A 27,748-nucleotide genomic window follows, 5' to 3' on the forward strand; every position below is an offset into this window, starting at 1 on the left:
AGGCTGCTGAGGAAGATCAGAGTCCATGGTATCAAAGGGTAGATATTAGCATGGATAGCAAGCTGGATGGCAGAAGGCAAAGAGTGGCAATAAAGGAGACTTTTTCTGGTTGGCTGCCATTGACTAGGGGAGTTCCACAGGGGTCGGTGCTGAGACCTCTGCTCTTCGCATTGTATATTAATGATTTGGATGAGGGGATTGAAGGCTTTGTGGCCAAGTTTGCAGACGATACGAAAATCGTTGGAGGGGCAGATAGTGCAAAGAAAGTACGGACTTTGCAGAAGGACTTGGACAGGTTGGAAGAGTGGGCAGAGAAGTGGAAGATGGAATATAGTGTAGCAAAGTGTGGAGTCAGGCATTTTGGTAGTGGGTATAATGGCGTAGACTATTTTCTAAATGGGGAGAGAATCCAGAAATTGGAGGTTCCAAAGAGACTTGGGAGTGCTGATGCAGGATCCTCAAAGTTAATTTGCAAGTCGAATTAACATATAACAACTACAGCATGGAAACAGGCCTGTCCGGCCCTACCAGTCCACGCCGACCATTCTCCCTGACCTAGTCTCATCTACCTGCACTCAGACCATAACCCTCCAATCCCCTCCTATCCATATACCTATCCAATTTACTCTTAAATAATAAAATCGAGCCAGCCTCCACCACTTCCACCGGAAGCCCATTCCATACAGCCACAACCCTCTGAGTAAAGAAGTTCCCCCTCATGTTACCCCTAAACCTTTGTCCCTCAATTCTGAAGCTATGTCCCCTTGTTGGAATCTTCCCCACTCTCAAAGGGAAAAGCCTACCCACGTCAACTCTGTCCGTCCCTCTCAAAATTTTAAAAACCTCTATCAAGTCCCCCCTCAACCTTCTACGCTCCAAAGAATAAAGACCCAACCTGTTCAACCTCTCTCTGTAGCCTAAGTGCTGAAACCCAGGCAACATTCTAGTAAATCTCCTCTGTACCCTCTCCATTTTGTCGACATCCTTCCTATAATTTGGCGACCAGAACTGCACACCATACTCCAGATTCGGCCTCACCAATGCCCTGTACAATTTCAACATTACATCCCAACTTCTATACTCGATGCTCTGATTTATAAAGGCAAGCATACCAAACGCCTTCTTCACCACCCTATCCACATGAGATTCCACCTTCAGGGAACAATGCACAGTTATTCCCAGATCCCTCTGTTCCACTGCATTCCTCAATTCCCTACCATTTACCCTGTACGTCCTATTTTGATTTGTCCTACCAAAATGCAGCACCTCACACTTATCAGCATTAAACTCCATCTGCCATCTTTCAGCCCACCCTTCCAAAAGGCCCAAGTCTCTCTGTAGACTTTGAAAATCTACCTCACTATCAACTACTCCACCTATCTTAGTATCATCTGCATATTTACTAATCCAATTTGCCACACCATCATCCAGATCATTAATGTAAATGACAAACAACAGTGGACCCAACACAGATCCTTGGGGCACTCCACTAGACACTGGCCTCCAACCTGACATACAATTGTCAACCGTTACCCTCTGGTATCTCCCATTCAGCCATTGTTGAATCCATCTTGCAACCTCACTATTAATACCCAACGATTTAACCTTCTTAATCAACCTTCCATGTGGAACCTTGTCAAATGCCTTACTGAAGTCCATATAGACAACATCCACAGCCTTGCCCTTATCAATTTCCCTGGTAACCTCTTCAAAAAATTCAAGAAGATTAGTCAAACATGACCTTCCAGGCACAAATCCATGTTGACTGTTTCTAATCAGGCCTTGATTATCCAAATAATTATATATATTGTCCCTAAGTATCTTTTCCATTAATTTTCCCACCACAGACGTCAAACTAATAGGTCTATAATTGCTAGGTTTACTTTTAGAACCTTTTTTAAACAAAGGCACAACATGCGCAATGCGCCAATCTTCCGGCACCATCCCTGTTTCTAATGACGTTTGAAATATTTCCGTCATAGCCCCTGCTATTTCTGCACTAACTTCCCTCAATGTCCTAGGGAATATCCTATCAGGACCTGGAGACTTATCCACTTTTATATTCTTCAAAAGTGTCCGTACCTCCTCTTCTTTAATCCTCCTAATTTCCATCACTACTCTACTTGTTTCGCTTACCTCACATAATTCAATATCCTTCTCCTCGGTAAATACCAAAGAAAAGAAATTGTTTAATATCTCCCCCATTTCTTCCGGCTCAGCACATAGCTGTCCACTCTGACTCTCTAATGGACCAATTTTATCCCTCACTATCCTTTTGCTATTGACATATCTGTAGAACCCCTTGGGGTTTACTTTTACATTACTTGCCAAAGCAGCCTCATATCTTTTTTTCGCTTTTCTAATTTCCTTTTTAAGATTCCTTTTACATTCTTTATATTCCTCAAGAACCTCATTTACTCCCTGCCGCTTATATTTATTGTATATCTCCCTCTTTTTCCGAACCAAGTGTCCAATCTCCCTGGAAAACCACGGCTCTTTCAAATTATTATTCTTTCCTTTCCACCGAACAGGGACATAAAGACTCTGTACTCTCAAAATTTCACCTTTAAATATCCTCCATTTCTCTATTATATCCTTTTCATAAAACAACAATTTCCATTTCACTCCTTTTAAATCCTTTCTCATCTCCTCAAAATTAGCCTTTCTCCAATCCAAAATCTCAACCCTTGGTCCAGATTTGACCTTCTCCATAATGATATTGAAACTAATGGCATTATGATCACTAGACCCAAAGTGCTCCTCAACACATACCTCCGTCACCTGACCCATCTCATTTCCTAACAGGAGGTCCAACACTGCCCCTTCTCTGGTAGGCACCTCTACGTATTGCTGCAAAAAACTATCCTGCACACATTTTACAAACTCCAAACCATCCAGCCCTTTAACAGAATGTGATTCCCAGTCTATATACGGAAAATTGAAATCACCCACAATCACCACTCTGTGCTTACTACTAATATCTGCTATCTCCTTACATATTTGCTCTTCCAATTCTCGTTCCCTATTTGGCGGTCTATAATACACCCCTATAAGAGTTGCTAAACCTTTCTCATTTCTGAGTTCCACCCAAACAGCCTCCTTAATCGAGCCTTCTAGTCTGTCCTGCCAAAGCACTGCTGTGATATCCTCCCTGACAAGCAATGCAACACCCCCACCTCTTGCCCCTCCGATTCTATCACATCTGAAACAATGAAATCCTGGAATATTTAATTGCCAATCGCAACCCTCCTGCAACCATGTTTCACTGATCGCCACAACATCATACTTCCAGATGTCAATCCAGGCTCTAAGCTCATCCACCTTTCTTACAATGCTCCTAGCATTAAAATATACACATTTAAGGGACCCATCATTTCTTATTCTCAGTTTATTTCTTTTCCCTTCTTTCTCTCCTACATATTGGGTCTGAGTGTTTCCCTTTTCTGCCTCCTGCCTCACACACTGCCTATTAGCTATCTGTGTTTGAGTCCCTCCCCCCAACCGTACTAGTTTAAAGTCTCCGCAGTTATTTTAGCAAATCTCCCCGCCAGGATATTGGTTCCCCTCGGGTTCAGATGCAACCCGTCCTTTTTGTACAGGTCATACTTCCCCCAGAAGAGGTCCCAATGATCCAGAAACTTGAAACCCTGCTCCCTGCACCAGTTCCTCAGCCACGTATTTATCCTCCACCTCACTCCATTCCTATTCTCACTATCGCGTGGCACAGGCAGTAAGCCTGAGATTATTACTTTGGAAGTCCTTTTTTTTAACTCTCTTCCTAGCCCCCTGAATTCTCCTTTCAGGACCTCTTCCCTTATCCTACCTATATTGTTGGTACCTATATGTACCACGACCTCTGGCTCCTCTCCCTCCCCTTTCAGGATATCCTGGACACGCTCAGACACATCCCGGACACCGGCACCAGGGAGGCAAACCACCATCCGGGTCTCCCGACTGCGTCCACAGAAACGCCTATCTGACCCCCTCACTATAGAGTCCCCTATTACTACTGCTCTCCTCTTCCTTTCCCTACCCTTCTGAGCAACAGGGCCGGACTCCTTGCCAGAGGCCCGGGCACCGTCGTTGCCCCCAGGTAGGCTGTCCCCCCCAACAGTACTTAAACAGGAGTACTTATTTCCAAGGGGTACAGCCACCGGGGTACTCCCTAGTCCTTGCCTCTGTTCCTTGCCCCCCCTAACAGTGACCCACTTGTCTACCTCCCGTGGTCTAGGAGTGACCACCTCCCTGTAACTCCTATCTATAACCTCCTCACTCTCCCTGATCAGACGGAGGTCATCAATCTGCCGCTCCAGGTTCCTAATACGGTCCCTTAGGAGCCCCATCACGTCACACCTGGCGCAGATGTGGATGTCTGGAAGACTATCAGACTCCCAGATTCCCCACATCTGACACCCAGAACAAAAAACTGCCCTGGCAGTCATACTCTCCAAACAAAGCCCCGCGCTCGGTTACTAAACCTACCGCCCGGCCGCTACTCCAACCGCTCCAACCGCCCACCCAAAAGAACTGAGTGATCTCCTGGGAGAGGCGAAAAACCGGATAAAAAACCCAGGCCAATTTGGGAAAAAATCCAGGAAATTCCTCTCCGACCCCAAGCTAGGCGATCGAAACTAGTCCGGGAGATCACACAGGTCTTACTCCTTACTATCTCCACACAATCCCCACACACTACTTCCCAAGCAACACAGCTTGGTGCTGCTTGCTGCTGCTTGCTACTGCTGCTGCTTGCTGCCAATTGGTAGTAAGTATTGGTAGTAAGGAAGGCAAACGCAATGCTACTATTTATTTCAAGAAGGCTAGAATACAAAAACAGGGATGTAATGCTGTGGCTTTATAAGGCGCTGCTCGGGTTGCATTTGTATTGAGAGCAGTTTTGGGCACAATTTTTCTTGATTAGTATGGGTGTCAGGGGTTATGGGAAGAAGGCAGGAGAATTAGGTTAGGAGGGAGAGATAGATCAGCCACGATTGAATGGCGGAATATACTTGATGGGCCGAATGGCCTAATTCTGCTCCTATCACTTATAATTGTGAATGTAATGGCAAAATGAATTCATGGAGACCATCAATCAGTTCTAATTACATGAATCAGCAAATCCTAAGAGCACAATTTTAATAGTTCATTACATAAATCAATAAAATTTATATAAATCAATATAAATGAATAAAAGACAATTTTTAAACACTAATTTTAAACACTGAAGATAGACACAAAATGCTGGAATAACTCAGCAGGACAGGTAACTGGTTTTGAACAGCAGTAAAGCAAAATATCCTATTCTGAGCATCAAGCACCTTTATTCTAATGAAGAATCAAACTAAAAATAAAAATAAAAGAAAGTAAATTTAAAAAATACATAAAGGTAATCCTGTTACCTTAATTTACCTCACTTCACGTAACACCAACCCAAACTGATAAAAGATTTCTGTTTACATCGCCTACTTAAGCTTCTTTTAAACTTTATTGACATGTCTCTGATCAATATTGGCGCATGCCTGCAAGCAAGAATTTGTTTGCTCTCCACTCATTTGATTTAAGGATTGTGTAATAGCTGATTTAAAATAAAAAATATCGTGATGAAGTAAGCAGCTAACCTCAAGTTGTTTTATAAGTAGTGTCTTTGCGTCAAATGCATTTGGATATTACTCATCCACTTAAAACTTTGAACTTCTTTTGACAAAGATCTTCAGAAAGTCTGTAAATTTCTACACCTTCAAATATTACCGAAAACAAAAGCATTCCCTGCAGAAAAAAATGTTCAAAAAAGCAAAAGCTCATTTTGAGTCTACAATCACACTAATTTGGTCGAGAATAATGGTACAGAATTTCCCAGAAAAATTGCGATTAAGAAGAAACTGAGTCACTTTGAAGAGTACCGCATAGGGCCTGCCAAAAACAAAGTACCACTTATGAAGCTGTAACATGGCACTTGCATCAAAGTTCAAAAGATCACCTACAAACAGTAGGATCTTTAACTTTACGATAGCCACACCAAATGTCAATTATGGTAAAACGGAAATGCACAAGGCGAGATTCAATGTCAAAATGAGAGAAGAACAAATCTATGAAAAAAATCAAAAATGAAATTGTGACTGCTATCTCATGTATTTGACTTAGCATGGAAAAACGATTATCAATCCTTTGGACAACAATTCAAATAATGAACACAGAATGGTGAAATTACCTTCCAGTTTCACCATGAATTTTTTCTTCAATAAAAATGTGATTAAGATGTATGGATAGAAGTAATAATGAAAAGACATTTGAGAAGAATTAGGTCACTGCGCCAGAGATGATAGGGCAAATACTTGAGTATAGGTACTTTTAGAATGAATTTTAGAGGAAGAATAGCACAGAAATACAATTCAAGAATCTTTTGGCCTTTGCAACTGAAAGTTTGGCAGCAAGAAGTGGAACAATTAAAATTGTTGATGTGGTATTGGTTTATTTTTGTGTGTACTGAGATATAGAGAAAAACTACATTTTGTGCGTTATTCAGTCAAATCATACCTTCCTTGCATGAGTACATTCAAGACATTCAGGTAAAACTGGTAATGCTAAGAATAACCAGAGTATAGAATATAGTGCTACAGTGTCACGGTTAAAGCGACAAAGAAAGTGCAGGAAAACAAAAGTGAAAGGGCCGCAATGAGGTAGGTTAGGAGATCAGGACTACACCCTTAGTTTAAAAGGACCATTCAGTAGTCTGACAACAGCAAAAGAATAGTTTTGAAATTTGGCTGCATGTGCTTCAAGATGTTGTATTTTATGGTTCTTGATTGTTGCCCTTTTTTCAAAGGCAATGTAAAGCGTAGATGCATAGAAACATAGAAAATAGTTGCAGGAGGAGGCCATTCATTGCACTTCCCCCTTACCTAACCTGACACCATTGAGATAATAATCTGCCTCCTTGTTTTTGCCGCCAAAGTGGATAACCTCACATTTATCTACATTATATACTGCATCTGCCCACTCACTCAACCTGTCCAGGTCACCCTGCAACCTCCTAACATCCTCTTTGCAGTTCACACTGCCACTCAGCTTTGTGTCATCTGCAAACCTGCTAGCGTTATTTCTAATTCCTTCATCCAAATCACTAATATATATGGTAAATAGTTGCGGCCCCAACACCGAGCCTTGCGGCACTCCACTCGCCACTGCCTGCCATTCTGAAAAGGACCTGTTTACCCCTACTCTTTGCTTCCTGTTTGCCAACCAATTCTCTATCCATGTCAACACCCTACTCCCAATACCATATGCTCTAATTTTGCTCACCAATTTCCCGTGTGGGACCTTAGCTTTGTGAAAGTCTAGATACACTATATCCACTGGCTCCCGTTCATCCATTTTACTTGTCACATCCTCAAAAAATTCCAGAAGATTAGTCAAGCATGATTTCCCTTTCATAAATCCATGCTGACTTGGGCTTATCCTTTTACTGCTATCCAAATGAACCGTTATTATATCTTTAATAATTGACTCCAGCATCTTCCCCACCACCGATGTCAGGCTAACTGGTCTGCAATTCCCCATTTTCTCTCTCTCTCCTTTCTTGAGAAGTGGGATAACATTAGCTATTCTCCAATCCACAGGAACTGATCCTGAATCTATTGCACATTGGAAAATGATCACCAATGCGTCCACTATTTCTAGAGCCACTTCCCTGAGTACCCTGGGATGCAGACCATTAGGCCCTGGGGATTTATCAACCTTCAGTCCCATCAGTCTACCCAATACTATTTCTCGCCTAATGCAAATTTCTTTCAGTTTCTCTATCCCCCTAGATCCTCTGTCCTCTAGTACATCTAGTCCTCTAGTACATCTGTCCTCTAGTGCATGCATGCAGGCTAAACATTTTCCTTGGAGCATTGGAGGCCGAGGGGAGATCTTGGATGTGTATAAAATGATAAGGGGTATAGATAGGGTGAATACAGTCCTTTTTCAAATGTAGGGGAATCAAGAACTAGAAGAAATAAGTTTAAGGTGATATGGGAAAGGTGTAATAGGATCCCGAGGGGCAACTTTTTTCACGTGGGTTTCTGGAACGTGCTGCTAGATGAAGTAGTTGAAGCAGGTAAAATAATATTTAAAAACATCCAGTTAGGAGGTTAAGAGGAATATGGGCCAACAATGTCCCAATTAATGGAATCATTTTACCAATCCTCTTCTTCTTTAATGCCTTCATTCAATTCCCTAAGTGTGACAGCAGGATTGGTTTAGGTAGGTTCAGGTTTATTATTATTCTGAGGTATAGTGAAAAGCTTTGTTTTGCACGTTATCCAAACAGATCAGATATACTATACATAAATACAATCACGACAAACTCAAATGCAATAGCTGGAGCAAGGGGGAATATACAGAATGCAGAATATAGTTCTCAGCATTGTAGCGCATCAGTTCCAGAGGCAAAGTGCTGCAGTACCTTGGGGAGTGGGGACCAGAGAGGTGGGGGAGCAAACAGCTCACAGTGCTGCAGGGACCAGGGGCAGGGAGAGAGACCGGGAGCAGGGGTGGAGCAGTATTCCAGTATTACGGTACTGGGTGGCAAACTGCTCACAGCACTGCAGTAACAAGGCAGCAAACTTTTTTCGCCGAGATCTTCGGTTTCCTCCCACACTCAAGACATACAGGTTTGTAGGTTAATTGGCTTGGTATAAATGTAAAATTGTCCCTAATGTGTGTAGGATAGTGCTAATGTGTGGGGTCAGTGCGGACCTGGTAGGCCAAAGGTCCTGTTTCAGCACTGTTTCTCTAAACTAAACAAAGCCCATTGTCCACAATTGGTAGAGGTGAAAAAAATTCTCTCTCCAATCATAGATTATTATTTTTTTAATTGCACCATTTTTTCTTTCCACGTCTCCTGAGGAATATCTCCTTGGCAACCATTCAAATTGAACCAAATCAAGTGCATCTAACATGGAATTCAAAAATATTCTACAGGGATGTAAACACAAAAAGTTATAAGGCGAGAGTTGGAACTAATCAGCGAGTAAAAAGGAAACACCCAAAGTACTGGAGGACATGGACTGATATACTAATTTTTAAATGTTCATTTCTTGGCTCTGGGCATCACTGTTAACCCTCGTATTTATAGCCCTTCCTAACTGATCTTATTAGGCTCCTAGAACCACTGCAGTTCTTCTGGAAAAGGTATTTCCACAATGTTATTTATTGATGTAGACCCAGTGGCTGTGAACGAATGGCGATTACGGATTTCAAGTCAGGATGGTGTGTGACATTCCCATCACATCTGCACTCATCCTTGGTTGTGCGTTTGGGAGGTGCTGTTAGAGAAGCCAAAGTGAATATCTACGAAGCATTTTGTAGATGGTATACATTACAGCCTCCGTGCACAGGTTGTAAAAGGAATTACAGGTTGTTATGAAATTATGAACTAAAAATGAATTGAAAGGGAGTACTAGAAAGACAGCTGCATTTAGTGGATGAATCAGGGTGAATCCAGATGGGATGCATTCTTGATTACTGAGAAGCAAAAGAAGAAATTGCAGAGACCATGCCTATTATCTCTTGAAAATCTGCTGATTCAGGACCTGAAGATTAGATAAATGCAGGCATTATACCAATTTGGGGAGGGGAGGGGGGGGGGAGAAACAGAACAATAGATCAGTCAATTTAAGTGTGAGAGTAAGAGGGTTTGAGAAATAATCATGAAGCACCGATTTAGTTGTCAATAGGATAAGTATGGATTGATTAAAGGAAGGCATTCATTTGTTTAAGGTAAATTATGCTTATTTTCTTGAAGTGATGGTTATTGAGATTGATGTAGTATATTTGGATTTCCTAAGTTGTGATTGAAGCCCATTGAATTTAGTAACTTGGATAGAAAATGGGCAAAGTACAATGAAACAGTCACCATGAAAGATTCATTTTTTGGACTGGTAGGAAATGTAAAGTGGATGCCCTCATTTAGGACCACCGGTTTTTTGAGTATAATGACTCGTGTGGAGGGCACAATTTCTAAAACTGTATATGACAAAACTTGGAAGGGTCGTGAATTGTTAAGAGGATAGTAAAAGATATCAAGGACATATGGAATGGTTGTTGGAATGGCCGGTTGGTGGCAGACAAAATAAAATGTTGAGAGGCTGCATTAAACTTTGGTTATAAGAATCAAAAGGAACCAGTATAAACCAGAAAGATGGGTACAAGAAAGAGATCTGGGAGTAGAGATACATTATTTGTTAAAACTGGCAGGGCTAGTGGAAAAAGGTGGGGGGTTTTTAATATGCAGCATCCTGGTATTTGTGAATGCATTCAAGAGCAAGGAAGTCCTACTGCACCTTGAAAAAATGCAGGGCACAATACTACTAGTGTGACTAAACTAACTTCAGGAAACATGTATCCACTAAATACAGCAATGCAGACACAAGAAGAGTAGCAAAGATTAAATGGAGTACAATTGCCACTTCATATTCCAACTTTGCTCATTCTAAGTAAGTTACTGCATTAATTGTGTCTACTTTCACATCCTCAGTGCATTCTTGGCAATCTGAAATGAGTCATCTTCCTTATTTAAGCCTGCAAGTCATTTTGCTACTTCAGCTGAACTCGTTCAGAAATCATCCAAGTAAGCAAGTCCCCCAGCTGGTGGCCCTTATGAACAATTATTTCCACATATCAATACAGGTTTTGCTTCCAGTTATAAAAACCACATCACCCAACACATATGACTATACCAACTACAGTGAGGGCAACCAACCAGAAATACAGAAACAATCTATATAGTTATAGTAAAAAGAGCACTATTATGAATTTTCTGCTCATAGCAATTCCTCATTTCAACTTCCAAATAGTACATTTTAACTATAATGAAGTATATCAAATTCATAGAAATTGCATCACAGGTCAAGGAAGGACAGGTTAATAATTGGTAGGAAAAGCATGTTGAGATTTTGACAAAATTTACAGTTGAGTTGAGTCGAGTCACGTGTACCGAGGTACATTGAAAAGCTTTCATCGTGTGCTAACCAGGTTTTGTTGCATGCTAAGGACCAGCTTAAGATACAACTGCAGCAGCTAGAGAATGATAAGATGAATGTGAAGGAGGAAATATACCAAGGAAAAGTTGTGAAATGTTTGGCCAGGGAGCATGGTGCGAGTAGAAAGTTGTAAGAGGAAAACACTGGGAGAGAGGAACCAGTGGACTTCTGCTTCTTTCAATTTTGTGCCCAAAGGGATTATAACGTTCTGCATGAAGGGTGATTAGTGATTAGTGAGCAATGATTAAGTCAGCAATATATATCCAAACCATCATAGGCTGCATCAGAAATTCAAATGTACAGTTCAATGCAAAAACCATTTCAAAGAAAAAGTGGGGAACAGAGAGAATACCGAAATGGTGGTGGAAACTGGGATAAGGTGAGAGTCACAGTTGGCACCAAAAGTGATAGGTCTGAAAGGTTCATAAGGGTACTGATTGGGAAATTAATTATTTCATCTCCTATAGCAAGTACATTGGACGTAGTACAGCACAGCACAGGAACAGGCCCTTCAGCCCACAATTTCCCTGCCGAACATAATGCCAAGTTAAACTAGTCTCCCCTGCCTGCATGTGATCTATATCATTCCATTCTCTTAAATGCCACTGTTGAATCTGCTTCCACCACTACCCTGGGCAGAGTGATCCAGACATCCACCACTCTCTATTAAAAAAAAAGCTATCCCTGTACATTTCCTTGAAACTTTGTCTTTCTACCCTATACTATGACATTTCCATGATGGGAAAAGTTGTGACTGATGATCCTATCTGTGCCTCTCATAATTTTACATACTTCTATCAGATCTCCCTCAACTTTAGAAAACAATCCAATTTCATACAACATCTGATTATGGGTAATAAGCTCTTACATAGGCACCATTCTGGTAAATCGCTCCTGCTGCCTCTCCAAAGCCTCCACATCCTTACTGTAAATGGAGCAACCAAAACTCCACACAATACTCCAAATGCAGGCTAACCAAAGTTCCAAAAAGCTGCAACATGACTTGAAGACGCTAATAATCACCGATGAAGGCAAACCCATATGCCTTCTTTACCACTCAATCTATTTGCATTGCCGCTTTCAGGGAGTTGTTGGAACCCAAGATCCCTCTGTACATTAATGCCATTAAGGGTCTTGCCTTTGACTGTATGCTTTCCCTTTACATTCAAAGTGCAACACCTTGCACTTGTTTGGATTAAACTCCATCTGCCATTTCTGTAGCAGATGTATATTCCACGGTATACTTTGAAAGCCCTCCACAATGTCCGCAACTCCACCAATTTTGGTGTTGCTGCAATCTTACCAACCATCTATAGTTAGATCTAAGCCGTTTCCATACATAAAAAAAAAGAGAAGTCCCAGCACTGATCCCTGCGAAACTCCACTAGTCAGAATGGTGGAAAAATGTCGCAAGATCAGACAGGAAAAATAGTTTCAGAATTACCTTCGGAATTTACTCTTTGCAGTCGAAAGAAACCTGTGGCCTACAAGGAGAAAGCTGACAGCTGTATATTTTAAATGAAACAACTCTTCACTGAAAACTTTGAATGCTCCAAAATCCCTGAAATGGTTTAACCATCAGAATGTCAGAGCCTGCCTCGTTCTTCTTTGTATAATCCACTCAATGTGTATTATTTTCCTTTGTGCACTTATGCAGTGTGCGCCAAGATAAAGGCGGAAGAATAGGATTATGTGAGATTTTCAGAGAAAAGTCACACTGCCACAATGATAGGTACAGTGATAATAGAAATATAGTCAGGTAGGAAGTTTTAATAGGATTGGGAGTCCTGGTCATGCCATATATCCATGATGCTAATAACATTTGTGACCTTATTGCTGATAACCAAGAATCTAGCAAACAAATTAATATTATGGGGAGAAACATGGAAGTGGGTAGTGACAGTAGATACGCTTGCAGACATCTGGGGCAAGAGGGATTCATAAGGTAAGAGTAGACCATGGAGGCTTCCAAATCTGCTTCATTCCCTAATGTACAGATAAGCTTCTAACATGAATTTCAATATTCAATTCTATCTCAATAATATTAACAACCGCAATGCCCAATTAACTCATAAGCACAGATTTAAAATGGACAAAGCATCATTATTCTTCTAGTCCAGCCAATTTCAATGACTGGCTGAAAAAAATGCTCCTTAAATATTCAATTATACCTTTGTTACAGTCTTCAGCTAAGAGAAATAACCACTCAAAATGTACTGTCAAGCCCTTTAAGAATACTTAAAATTATACAAAAGTATCTCCTTCACTTTTGCACCAACAATCAGGGGAATTAAATTTAAGATAACTGGTAGAAAGATTAGAGAGAAATTTAGGAAAATATTTTGCAACCAAAGAATGGTATGCGTTCTGAACCTATTTACTGCTTCTGGAAGTTACTGCACTAAATGACTGCATGCCTAAATACAAAGTGGGTACATTTGCACAGCAATCCTATGGTTGCAAAGCATTTTAGAATATCTTGAGGGCTTGAAGTAAAATATAAATCCAATCTTCTTGTCTTTTTAAATGTGACAATTGGACAATTAAAATATATTATGCACCAAACTCACCTTTTCTCATTTCCATAAGATTTTTGTGCAACCTTGGCGTGTAGAATTAATACGGTTTGATCACCACGCTCCTTAAGGTAATTTCTCATTGCTTCCCTAAATAAAACCATAAGATAAGAGTATATACCATAAAATCCAATGAACAAGATAAAGTAGCACACAATTTTCAGAGCTGCAAAGCCTGGATACGATGTCTGAGAATTTGTTTGCTGATTAGTATAAGGGTTAGAAATGTGGCAGAGGTTAGATTTAAATTAAACCTATTTTATTTGAAAGACTGAAGCTACAAAAGAAAATAATCTTAGCCATGCGATGCAGTAGTGTACAATTGAAGACTAATTTGACAAGCAACAGCTTTCACAAACCTTATTTATTCTTGTAGCTTTTATCTAGTTGTTTTAATTAGAGGTTCACATTTTCTAATGCAATAAGATAACATATTTCTGTGAAAGACGTGCAATATTTTTGTGGCTGTAAACCAAAGGAGGAAGCACCATATATTATGGAATCTTACCTGGTAAGGCGTTTGGGTTGAGGTCGCTCCCCAAACTTCCTGCAAAGCAAACAATAAAAAAAATACATGACAGGTATTAAAAGATTTCAAGTCCTAATCTCATAATGCCCATTTCCTCAAATTCACCAACTACCCAAACTAAATGTATTTTTCTTCATTTAGGAATCAACATGAAACCAACAATTTAAAAACATGTAATTTAACAACAATGCCCTACTTAATTCCCCCACAAGGCAATGTCGCAAGGCAACAAAGATTTCTGAGCACCAAAAATATTTCTTACTCACACTATAGGATGATGCGTTTGAATAGCAGACTTAATTTCCATTTTGCATGTAATGCAAGATATACCAGCCCAGCATGTCAACAATATAGCACCACCTATTTATTAAAATGCTTGAAGGCCCCTCTCAGAAGAGTTTACAAACTGAGGGGTGAGGCTGGTAATCAGAAGGCCAGTTTTGATGATGGGATGGTATTTGGTCAAAAACTCACATGATTACAGGAGACACCTCGTTTGCAGTCTTTTCATCGACCCGAAATAAACTCTCTTTCTACTGATGCTGCCTAATCTGCTGTGTAATTCCAACATTTTCTGTTAAATTGCAAGTTTGACCAAGTCTCACAAAGGCAGTAGAGAGGGAGATGGAATCGGTATGAATGACAAGGAAAAATGAGGCATCATTATGGGATTCATTGGGTGTGGTCAATGCTACAGTACATTGGGGAGGAAGGGGACATGGAGGGGAGGAAATCACTAAAGGACACATCTTCTTAGGAAGGACAAAATGCCGGAGAAAGATAAAATGCTGGAGTAACTCAGCGGGACAGGCAGCATCTCTGAAGACAAGGAATGGGTGACGTTTCGGGTCAAGACCTTCTTCAGACTGATGTCAGGGGAGTGGGCGGTACAGAGATAAAATGTAGTCAGAGACAGTAAGACTGGTCGGAGAACTGGGAAGGGGGACGGGAGAGAGAGGGCAAGCAACTGCTACTTGAAGTTAGAGAAGTCAATGTTCATACCGCTGGGGTGTAAACTACCCAAGCAAAATAGGAGGTATTGTTCCTCCAATTTGTGCTGGGCCTCACTCTGACAATGGAGGAGGCCCAGGACAGAAAGATCAGTGTGGGAATGGGAGGGGGAGTTAAAAGTGTTGAGCAACCGGGAGATCAGGTAGGTTTACGCGGACTGAGCGTAGGTGTTCAGCGAAGTGATCGCCGAGCCTGCGCTTGGTCTCGCTGATATGCAGGAGTCCACACCTGGAACAGCAGATACATAGAAAATAGGTGCAGGAGGCCATTCGGCCCTTCGAGCCAGCACCGCCATTCATTCTGATCATGGCTGATCATCCACAATCAATAACCTGTGCACAACTTCTCTCCATATCCCTTGGTTCCACTAGCTCCCAGAGCTCCATCTAACTCTCTCTTAAATTCATTCAGTGATTTGGTTGCAGGATATCGAGGATACCCCAGTGAGAGCCTCATCTATAATGGAAGTGGGGAACCCGTTTCCTAAAGAACGAGGACATCTTCAATGACCTGGTATGGAACACCTCATCTTGGTCGCAGATGCGGCATAGACGGAGCAATTGGGAGCAGGAGATGGAGTCTTTACAGGAAGCAGGATGGAGAGAACTGTGGTCTAGATAGCTATGGGAGTCATCTGACATCTATTATAAACCCACTGACTCCCTTGCTTTCCCTCTCTCTCCATCCCTTCCCCCTTCTCTGACAAGTCTTACAGTTTATGACTACATTTTGTCTCTGTACTGCCCACTCCCCTGACATCAGTCTGAAGAAGGGTCTCGACCAAAAACGTCACCCATTCCTTCTCTCCAGAGATGCTGCCTGCCCTGCTGAGTTACTCCAGCATTTTGTGTCTATCTTCGATTTCAACCAGCATCTGCAGTTCTTTCCGAAACAAATGCTGGAGTAACTCAGGAAGTCATCATATCATCATATCATCATATATATACAGCCGGAAACAGGCCTTTTCGGCCCTCCAAGTCCGTGCCGCCCAGTGATCCCCGTACATTAACACTATCCTACACCCACTAGGGACAATTTTTACATTTTACCCAGCCAATTAACCTACATACCTGCACGTCTTTGGTAGCATCCTTGGAGAACATGGATCGGTGAAGTTTCAGGTCGGGACCCCTCTTCAGAATCAAAAACTATCCAGGGATGCTGCCTGACCCACAGAGTTACTCCAGCATTCAGTGTCATTTTTTGTAAATCAGCATCTGATTCCTATTTTCTGCACGCACCCTCTTATCGAGTTTGGTTATAGCAGGGTCAAAAGAGCAGGGGATAGAACTCATGGGCAAGATAAGCTCAGTTCATGAGTACAAGACAACCTCAAACAGATAGAATGGCAGATTGAATCTTAAAGTTTGGTTTGAGAAGGAAGGAAGGAAACCGATAGAAACAGCTGATCAGATGGTCCCAATCGTAGTGACAAAGGCTCATTGCAATTGTTGGAGTCCAAATAGAGGAGCCAAGAAAAGGTTGTTTGCATTAGAGTCCATTCTTGGTATCCAAGATGATCTGCAAGTGAGCAGTTAGCCCAACCAAGATTTGTAGGACTTCAAAGAGTAAAATATACTCTTGGCATGTTACAGTAGTAGACAAGCAATGTGTAAAATAAGAGTGAACATCTGGAGACAAGTTTGAATCATGCCATAACTAAATAAATGTCCAATAAAAAGCCATCTATTGTAATGGTGCTCATGAATGTACAGGATTGTTGGAAAACAATCCACTTTGATATTCTTTTTAGGAAAGAAATCTGCCAGAATTCCCGGCTTGGCCTACATGCAACTCCAAAAATCACAGCAATATAGCATATTGGATGGCTCACAAGGCTAAACCTTTATGCAATATTTACTGTTCCACCACTTCAGAATAATCTAAATGGGGCTATATCACTGCACCAGCTCTTACAGGCTCGGCCCAAATACACAGGAAAATGAAATCCAGTCAAAGTGAGAGTAATAAGCCATTTTGAGCTGTTTTATCAATGTCAAAAAAATGTTTTTGGTGATGAGGGTAGTGATTAGTTACATTTACATCACTTCACATAATAGAGCAATGTGTGTGCGTGCGCCTACAGTAATACCGAGACATCAGTCGGGGTTGGGCCAGCAAGTAGCAATAACATTCGTATGCAATTTTAACTACATCCCCTTGACATTCAGCAGCATGATTATCTTCAAAACATTGGGGGGATTTACAGGAAGGAAGTTCAAAAGGGAGATGGTAGGGATTTTGAAGAGGAGAAATTAGTCGATTTATGATGCAAGGTCAAAGCGAAATACTTTCTTTTCTCATAGATGATGCCAGACCAGCCGAGTATTTCCAGCATTTCTTTAATTTCAATTGGAGTTTTGTATAACTGTAGCATGACTTCCACTTATGTATATCCTAGCTCTAAAAATTGAAGGCCATTATTCCACTAGTTTTGTTACTTTTGTCCATGTTCCAATCTAAGCCTCATCTAGTGCTGTAACACAGATACACTCCAACAGTGTAATGTTCCTCACCACAATATCACCATGATGCCCTTCAATTTGATTTATGATCCAGATGGTGAAATATAAATTTGAGTTTGTAAATAAAAGTAACAGTAGTCAGCTACTGTTGTAGACCATGCAATATTTCAGAACAAGAGGTCATCACAAAATGAGATATACATACAGCAGCAAATTGCAATCAATAGATACCAAGAACATGTCTTACATTTTCTTGCATTTGTTAATTCTGAATAAGCCCAATGCATGAACCACATTTCAAAGCAACGTGTTGCATCCTTTGAGACCATGCTTTTTTCCCCATAATATTTTCCATATATCAGAATGTTCACAATGAAGAGAACAGCTGATATTTTCACAAATAATCCCTAGTATGTAAATTGATGTTTGAAGGCCTCAAGTACACTTGCTGCAAGCTAGCCAGTCTCTGACTTGCACTTGTAGCTGCAAATATTGCTTGCCACTTATAAACTCATGCATATAGATATGGATTAATTTAGATGCTGAGGAGCCAAAGATGGATTTGAACATTATTTAATAATCAAATATCCCTACTTTTGACCTAACGATAGACCAGTCACAGCTGAAATGAATGTAGATGTGGGACTCAAGGAATGACTACAAAGGCTATGCATGTGTCCGTCATGGAGTTGGGATGACTGAACTCCAAAATCCACAACTACCTCGGGGCATGATATGAATGACATCAATGATTTCAATGTTCCTAAAACCTTCCTCCTCCTCCTCCTCTCCTCCTCCTCTCCTCCTCCCCTCCTCCTCCCCTCCTCCTCCCCTCCTCCTCCCCTCCTCCTCCCCTCCTCCTCCCCTCCTCCTCCCCTCCTCCTCCCCTCCTCCTCCCCTCCTCCTCCCCTCCTCCTCCCCTCCTCCTCCCCTCCTCCTCCCCTCCTCCTCCTCTCCTCCTCCTCCTCTCCTCTTCCTCTCCTCCTCCTCTCCTCCTCCTCTCCTCCTCTCCCCCCCCCCCCCCCGGGTTAATGTTTCACTGAGATATTTGAGTAACAGCTGACTCCATTTCCCTTTCCAATTACTCAGTGTCTGGATATTAACTTTATTTCATGAACCAGTGCATCACATTCCAATATACACAAAATAGACATTTCCTATCTAAAAATTTGATTGAAATAATATATATTTTTAAAATCACATTGTTCCAAGATTCACAAGATCTGGTTATGTATTATTCTTCCTTATAATTTGTTACTTATAACAAAGTGAATTTGCATTTCTTGCTCATGTCATTGCAGTTACAACAGTGTGTAGGGAGAACTTTCACTCACACTGTCCTATGAGCTAGACTCTGTCCGATGGCTGGTCCACAGACTCAAACACAATGGAGACAAGAAACTGCAGATGCTGGAATCTTGAAAAAAAGTGCTAGGACGAATTTGGCGGGTCAGGCAGCATCATAACCTGCCGAGTTCCTCCAGGATTTTGTGTTTTGCACATACTCAGGGTCCAAAGTGATTGTGAAAGCTTGTTGCAATAAGTCTTAACGGCAAAACACACAAATATTAAGTTCAGATTGATTTAATAATTAAAAAATGTACCCCACAATGTAAGTGTTTTAGTTTTCCTTTTACTTTTCTGCTGCCTGCCCTTTGCTCATCATTTATAAATATTTTGCTCAGTTATCAAGGCACATTTTGAATAATGCTTTTATGATGCTAAAGGAAAAAAAAAATGCAGTGAACATGGTTCTCCTAACTCATTGTCAAGAGCTGGAAATCCCAAACTTGATGAATCCTTTACATCCAGCTGACAATATGTTGAGTATTACAAACTACCTGAACAGGATCAAAATTAACTTTAATAACTTTGACCACTTGTAAAAATGCTGGAAAACACATCAAGGCTCGGGTAAGATTCCAACTCAGAAACTTGGGTCAGGCAGCCACTTTGGACAGTTGATGTTTGATCATCAGTTGAAGATGAGATCCTTCATCTGAACAAGGAGTAATATATTTGTTTTATCCTGTATTTTAAAAATGCTATATATACCTTTGCGTAAAGAATAAGTTAATACAATGGCAAATCTGTTATATTTGGCACTGTAATTGTAGCCTTTGCACACGTATTTCTCTACCCTATTGGTGACCCTCAGACTATCTTTGAACGGACTTTACTGGCTTTACCTTGCACTAAACGTTATCATGTATCTATACACGGTAAATGGATCGATTGTAATCATTTATTGTTTTTCCGCTGACTGGCTAACAAGCAACAGAATCTTTTCACCCCGTACCTCGGCACACATGACAATGAACTAAACTGAACTGATAAACTAAACTGATTTACGCATGTATGCACAACTTTAATTTTTTTTTTAAAACAAAAAAGACAAATTTTCTTTGCTAGAAACGTAATTTGAGCACAGTATCAGACAAATATTTAAACAGATAAAACCACAATGGGCCACCACCACCTGAATGCAGCACAGAAACAGGACTTTTTGGCCCAGCTGTTCCATGCCAACCATTATGCCCGTCTGTGCTAATCTCATTTACCTGCATTATACCCACATATCGATGCTTTTCCTATAAAGAACCTGTCCAAATGGCCTTGAAATATTCTATTATTTTTATCTGCCTCTACCATCTCTTCTGCCAGCTCATCCTAGATAACCTCAAACCTGTACTCTCTAATTCTAGACTCCATTGGGTTGGACTTATATAACCTTGAACAAGCCACCCTTACATTTCTTATTATGGATTAGTTTTCTGGTATCAAGAGGTTAATCACATTTTTCAAAACAAAATACTAATGACGTTATAAGATAAAACGGGACAGGCAGCACCTGCGAAGAGAGAAAAGGTTAAATATCTGAAATTTGTACTTTTTTACTTCAAAATTTAAACAAGTTTATCAGCAGAAACAGGTCTAGGATGCGAGGAAAGGGTCAGATGTAAAAAGGAGTAGAGCCGTCATTATACCAAAGAATGCCATTTGGCCCATCTGCCTCATCAAGTCCACGTTGCCTCGCTGTACAGCAATTCAGTGAGTTCCAGTCTAGTTCTGCATCTCTGAAGTATCCTACAAGCATTCATCCAAACTTCTTTTGAATGTATTGATCATCTCCATTTCCATAACACTCCGCAGCAGTAAGTTCCAGGTCATTCCCAGTCACTTCATTAGCAAGCGCTCTCATCACTCCATCCCTCCCCACAACACTAAATTTCTTATTCAAAATTATACAATGTTTCCAATCTTTGTATCAACAGCTAAAGGGAACAGCTTTTCTTTGGACAGTCTGTGATTAAATAAGATTAAATGCAAGACAAAAAGAAACCTACTGCTGAGATCCAAATTCTGTAAATGGTCCTACAAAGGAAAATAATGTGGCTAATTGGTGAACACAGAGAAAGTCATGATAAACCTTGAGCCACAACATACTGTGTTTACAATGAGTGTGATGTGACTAAGGCCACTGCAATAATGCAATAGGAATTTATTTTTAATTGATTGAAAGATACAGCATTGTAATAGGCCATTTACCAAATCCACTCTGACAATCACTCACACATAACAGTTCCCTGTTATCCCACATTCTCATCCACGTCCTACACGGTAGGGGCAATTTAGAGGCCAATTACCCGAAAAACATGCATGTCTTTGGGATGCGGAAGATAATCGAAGCACCTGCTAGCATCATAAGCAGACATAGGGAGAATGTGCAAACTCCACAGACAGTACCAGAGGTCAGTTTCGAACCCAGACCTCTCGGAGTTGAGGCATCAGCTCCACCAAATGCGCCAGTGTGTCACCACTGAAATAATTCAAGGGGATGTCTTTCATATCATGGGGCTGACCCTAGTGATCTGTGACAGTAACAAACTGGGCCACTGTCTGTAAGAAACAGAATATGTAGTTGCATGGAAGTCATGATTAGAATTATTTCTGCTCAAGGGTGTTTCCCAATAGCTGTAATATAAATAGCTGTAAAGAGTGTAGGAAGGAACTGCAGATGCTGGTTTAAACCGAAGATAGACACAAAATGCTGGAGTAACAATAGACAATAGGTGCAGGAGTAGGCCATTCGGCCCTTCGAGCCAGCACCGCCAATGTGATCATGGCTGATCATTCACAATCAGTACCCCGTTCCTGCCTTCTCCCCATACCCCCTGACTCTATCATTAAGAGCTCTATCTGGCTCTCTCTTGAAAGCATCCAGAGAATTGGCCTCCACTGCCTTCTGAGGCAGAAAATTCCACAGATTTACAACTCTCTGACTGAAAAAGTTTTTTCTCATCTCCGTTCTAAATGGCCTACCCCTTATTCTTAAATTGCGGCCCTAGTTCTGGACTTCCCCAACATTGGGAATGCCTCTAACGCGTCCAATCCCTTAATAATCTTATATGTTTCAATAAGATCTGCTCTCATCCTTCTAAATTCCACTGTATACAAGCCTAGTCGCTCCAGTCTTTCCGGCAGCATCTCTGGAGAGAAGAAATGGGTGATGTTTCGGGTCTCCACCCAAAAATTCACCCATTTCTCTCAAGAGATGCTGCCTGTCCTGTTGAGTTACTTCAGCAATTTGTGTCTATCTACAAAATATGAAATCCATTTATGAAATCTATGTAACCCATTTAGCAATGTAATTAAAGTATAAGAAAATAACTGCAGATGCTGGTACAAATCAATTTATTCACAAAACGCTGGAGTAACTCAGCAGGTCAGGCAGCATCTCGGGAGAGAAGGAATGGGTGACGTTTCGGGTCAATATTTTTTATTTTGGGGAGAAGATAAAACCGGGCCGTGCGGGGTTGGGGAACGATAAGGTTGGAGGCTTGAGGCGGTCTGAAGAAGGGTATCGACCCAAAATATCTCCCATTCCTTCTATCCAGAGATGCTGCCTGTCCCGCTGAGTTACTCCAGCATTTTGTGTCTATCTTTGAAATCCTGCAATTACTGGATATAGGAAAAACAATCAAAATGCTGGTTCAACATGAAACTGAGTTCTGGCTGCATCATTGGAGAGAGAATTAAAATTGATAACTTTCTGTCATGGATGAGCTCTGATCAACAACCAGAAATATGAACCCTCTCCCTTTTTCTTTTTTTTTAATGTTTATTTTTTTAATTTTTAATTTAATTGATTACAGTGCATATAACAACAACAGTAAACCCCATCCCTCCCCTTCCCTACATAATCATGAAAACAAACAAACAAAAACAAATAAATAAATAAAAATACATTAAAAAAAACATAACTACAATGTGACAAAAAAGACAAAAGCACAAAAACATGAGGCAAGGTAATTTTCACAAGTCAAATATTTCAGTATTTTCACTGCTGGATTCAAAGAAGGTACAAAAGCATGTGGCATTTTGGGGATAGTTTTACTTGTCCTTAATATGCTGCAGTACTGGGTTCCATATGTTGAAGAACTTTTGAGGGTTGCCAGACAATTCATATCTCAACCTCTCTACGTGTAATATGCCCATTAATTCTCTTAACCAAGTCTCAAACTGAGGAGCAGAGTCTGATTTCCATAGTTTCAAAATACATCTGTTGGCAATTACCATACCATAAACCAAGATTGTGCGAGCATTATGGTCTAGCTTCTCAAGTGTTGTGGAATACCCGAATAGAGCAGTTTCAGGGTCCGGAGTTAAAGTGACGTTTAAAACAGTAGAGTACCATTGAAATAAAAGACACCAAGAGTTGTGAAGTTTTGGACAAGTCCAAAAGTGGTGAGCGAGTGTACCCTCAGCGGTCTTGCATCTATTACACAAAGGTGAGAGATCAGGAAAGATTTTATGCAGCTTAACCTTAGAGTAGTGTAATCTGTGTATAACCTTGAATTGAATCAGTTGTAGCCTAGAATTAATAGAACAGGATTTTATACTTTTCAGTACTACCTTCCAGACATCGTCATCAATTTCAATGTTAAGGTCTTCTTCCCAGGTTTGTTTTATTTTTAAAGTAGATTTATCTAGTTTGTTTGAAAAGATACCTACAAAAGATGAGATTAGGTTCTTTGCTTCCGGGGGACCCAGCAAAATTTTGGACAACGAGTCGTCTTCGGGCAGGGACTCAAAAAGCGAATTGTTTTGTCGAACATAATTTCTCAGCTGTAAGTACCTGAAGAATTGAGTTTTGGGCAATGAGAACTTGGATTGTAGCTGATCAAATGATGCAAAGTGTCTATTTATGTAAAGATCTTTTATTGTAACTATCCCTTTACAGCTCCATTCTCTAAACGCTGTGTCTCTAAATGATGGGGGGAAAGCGTGGTTATGCCAGATTGGGGCGGGCATTGACGTATTCGGAAGCTCACAAGCTTTCCTAATTTGGTGCCATATTCTCTGAGCATTGGACAGAGTGAAGTGATCCTCTCTAAGAGAGGTGAGAGATCTGGGTAATGAAAAAAGGAGAGCAGGGAGAGAAGTTTTTGGGGTTAAGCTTTTTTCAATCGCCAGCCAAGGGGGCAGGTCATACCCAACTCCCCGTTCATATGCATACTGCCAGTATACCATGACTCTAACATTGGCCGCCCAATATTAATATAAAAAGCACGGTAACCCCAGTCCCCCATGTTCCCTCGTTTTTTGAAGATAAGCTTTTGAGATCCTGTGTGCTTTATATCCCCAAATAAATGGCATAATGATAGAATCGATTAACTTAAAGTAGGATTTGGGGATAAAAATAGGGACATTCTGAAATAAATACAGAAACCTCGGCAGGGAGACCATCTTTACTGCGTTCACGCGGCCAATCAAGGAAATAGGCAACGTTCTCCATTTCTCTATGTTCTCCTTTAGCTTGTTCAACCTTTCGGTAAAGTTAATTTAAAAAAGGGTTTTGGGGTTTTTAGATATTTTAATGCCCAGATATTTTATACTGTCCGGATTTGTTTTAAACTGCATGTTGGCTAAGAATACAGGGTCTAATTCTGCTGTTATCGATATAAGTTCACTCTTCTGCCAGTTTATAGTGTAACCTGAGACCTCGCCAAAGGAATTAATAAGCTGGAATAGGTAAGGGACAGAATGTTCAGGATCAGATACAAAGATGGCAATATCATCCGCATAAAGCGAAATCTTATGTTCCACCCCACCCAGTATTATCGGTTTTATAAGCGCATGCCCTCTTATGCCGATTGCCAGCGGCTCAATGGCTAACGCAAAGAGGAGCGGCGAGAGGGGGCAGCCCTGTCGCGTACCCCTCTGAAGGGCAAAAGGGGGTGACCTATCCTGGTTTGTGAGTATGGAAGCGGTGGGATGAGCATATATAAGACGTACCCAGGAAATAAAAGAGGCACCAAGACCAAACTCTTCCAGCACTCTGAGTAAATATCCCCACTCAACCTGATCGAAAGCTTTTTCTGCGTCTAAACACAGAATGGCTTGTTTGGAAGAACTGTCGAATTTGTGATACATAATATTCATTACTCTTCTAACATTAAAGAAAGAGAACCTATTGGGGATGAACCCGGTCTGATCCGTATGGATAATGGATTCTATACACTTATTTAGTCTAGTCGCCATTAGTTTAGTAAAAATTTTGAAATCCAAATTAAGCATAGAAATTGGTCGGTATGAGGAGGGATTGGTTTCATCCCTGTCTTGTTTCAATAAGAGAGAAATATTAGCATTGTACAATGACGGTGGGAGCTTTTTCAACTCGATTGAGTGGGAGAGCATCCTGTGCAGGATCGGAGTTACCTGGTCAGCAAACTTCTTATAAAATTCGACTCCAAAACCGTCTGGCCCAGGGCTCTATCCAGAGATGCTGCCTGTCCCGCTGAGTTACTCCAGCATTTTGTGTCTATCTTTGAAGTCCTGCGATTACTGGATATATGAAAAACAATCAAAATGCTGGTTCAACATGAAACTGAGTTCTGGCTGCATCATTGGAGAGAGAATTAAAATTGATAACTTTCTGTCATGGATGAGCTCTGATCAACAACCAGAAATATGAACCCTCTCCCTTTTTAATTAAATTTTATCAATGGCGTTTTGATCTTTTTTCATATTTAGACTGATAATAATGAAATCAGGCAGTGATACAATAGAAATCTGGTGCAGACAAAAATGGTCCTTTTTAAAAAAAAACAATGTCAGTATTATAGACTGAAAAATTAATTTTTAATGTTTTTTTTAAGATGGTAGAAATGTTACAACAGTGCTTGCAACAATAAGATGAACTTATTATTCAAATGAGTGTTCTTTTTCATACCATATCATAGATAAACTTATTTACTCATGCGTGTTCTTCTTGGTATGATTTTATAAAACTCAAAAATAACAATGTGCAAGCTAAATATGAAATTTCACTCTTTCCTGCAACAAAAGAACATTTGTACATCAGAAACCAATTCCAGAAATTAGTTTCTTTAAATGCATTCCTAAACATGCGTAAAACAATTGAAGGTATTCTGGTAAAACCTTAGTGAAAAGGGTAAACGGAAGTGCAAAGTGCAAGTGACAAGATTGGAAACCAAGTTAATTAAACAGAACTGAATTTTTGCTCATTCCAAAACACCAGAAAAAAAGACTATTTTAAAAGTTTTGTGCAAACCACAAAAAAACATCAAGCTCAAATATCGCATTAAAAAAATCATTTCAAATTAAATAAGATATGTTACAAAATTCAGATATTTAAAGTGCAAAAAATTGTTAATTTCTTGTTTAATAGCACTAACTTTGAAAATCGTCTATAACAAATTGCTGGGTATTTTTAAGCGGCTGGAAAAAAAGAGACTGGTGTGACTTGACTACAAATGCGCTCAGAGTAAATTAGCCGAATTCTATTTTTATTTTTCAAAACACAACTGGATACGGTCTGCATTTTCAAACTTGTTCAACCATTACTAGACTTTAGGATGGGAGTTAAAGCAAAATTGCGCATTATTGAAATAACAGGGCTCAAATTTGAACTGAAATTTTTCACTGTTGATCTCAATGTTTGGAGAATTTAATGTTTGAAACATAGACACTTTCTTAAAACTAATCTTCAAAAATTGGCACCTTTGATACTAACTTTTTCTATATATTTTCACAACAATGACTTGAGTGGATGTCCAGCACAGTTCAAGGAAAACCAAACAATTTCCTTGAATATTAAAGCTTTTTTAATTGTAATTTTCTAATAGCCTGGAACCATTAAAATAGAAAGAATTGAATCAAAGTCTGGACTCGCAGACAGGAGCCAAGGTTGTGGTTGGAGGTAGTGGAGGTAATGATGTACCGCTGAAGAAGTAGGGTTCTGGAGACCATGGGAAATAAATGTGCTTATTTAAAATTATTGAAGAACATGAAAGCCTGCATGATCAATCCGAAAAAATATGGCAACAATTTTTAGCAAGACGTTGTACACATTGGACTAGATTTACCCATATTAGTTTACTTGCAGCTCCGATTATAACGCAATATCTTGCATGCCACCATCATTAATCTGAAATAACACTGCACTGTAAAAAAACCAAATCATATTAAAAGCACGGATGGCTTGTTCATGCTTGTTCAAATGCACTTTAAAAAAAAGGCCAGCATGATCGCTAAATAAAACAAATTGCAACCTAAATGGCCCCCGCATAACCCATTCTCTAATGGCCAGGCAGGGAACCAAACCCAGTTCAACAATATGTAAAGAGCATGCTAGGATCAGCACGAGGGAAAATGAAAAATAAGATGGATACTGAACAGCAGAAGCAAAGCAATCTCCTTGCTAACAGAATCAAGGGATATGACGAGAAAGCAGGAACAGGGTACTGATTTTGGATGATCATATTGAATGGCGGTGCTGGCTCGAAGGGCTGAATGGCCTACTCCTGCACCTATTTTCTATGTTTCTATGTTACAATCAACCACTCCACAAGTCCCTTCACAGTCAATCAAACAATTAGACAAGCATGAGGAGTCAGAAATTGCTACCAATACCAATCAAGTGTGGAGAGAAACATGTGTAGAGGGAAAAATAATTCATATTGCATTTTTCTTCAAAACTGAACAAGGATTCTTCTGGAAAGTCATTAACATGAAATGTTTAATTTTCTTCCCATAGAAACAGAAAATAGGTGCAGGAGGAGGCCATTCGGCCCTTGGAGCCAGCACCGCCATTCATTGTGATCATGGCTGATCATCCAC

The 27,748-nt window shown here is 40.3% G+C and overlaps 1 protein-coding gene across 2 annotated transcripts in view; it reads right to left on the reverse strand.

Annotated features, from left to right (window-relative positions):
- Window positions 1-27,748, reverse strand: part of rbpjb (recombination signal binding protein for immunoglobulin kappa J region b) — a 92,657-nt gene that overhangs the window by 42,271 nt on the left and 22,638 nt on the right. For both annotated transcript variants that reach the window (XM_078400444.1, XM_078400435.1), the window contains exons 2-3: window positions 14,106-14,144; window positions 13,592-13,687 (exon numbers count right to left, since the gene is read on the reverse strand). In XM_078400444.1, coding sequence (XP_078256570.1) covers window positions 13,592-13,687; window positions 14,106-14,144 — 135 coding nt within the window. The remainder of the gene's footprint in view (window positions 1-13,591; window positions 13,688-14,105; window positions 14,145-27,748) is intronic.

Source organism: Rhinoraja longicauda, chromosome 1 (genome assembly GCF_053455715.1).
Source record: "Rhinoraja longicauda isolate Sanriku21f chromosome 1, sRhiLon1.1, whole genome shotgun sequence".
Taxonomy (NCBI): Eukaryota; Metazoa; Chordata; class Chondrichthyes; order Rajiformes; family Arhynchobatidae; genus Rhinoraja; species Rhinoraja longicauda.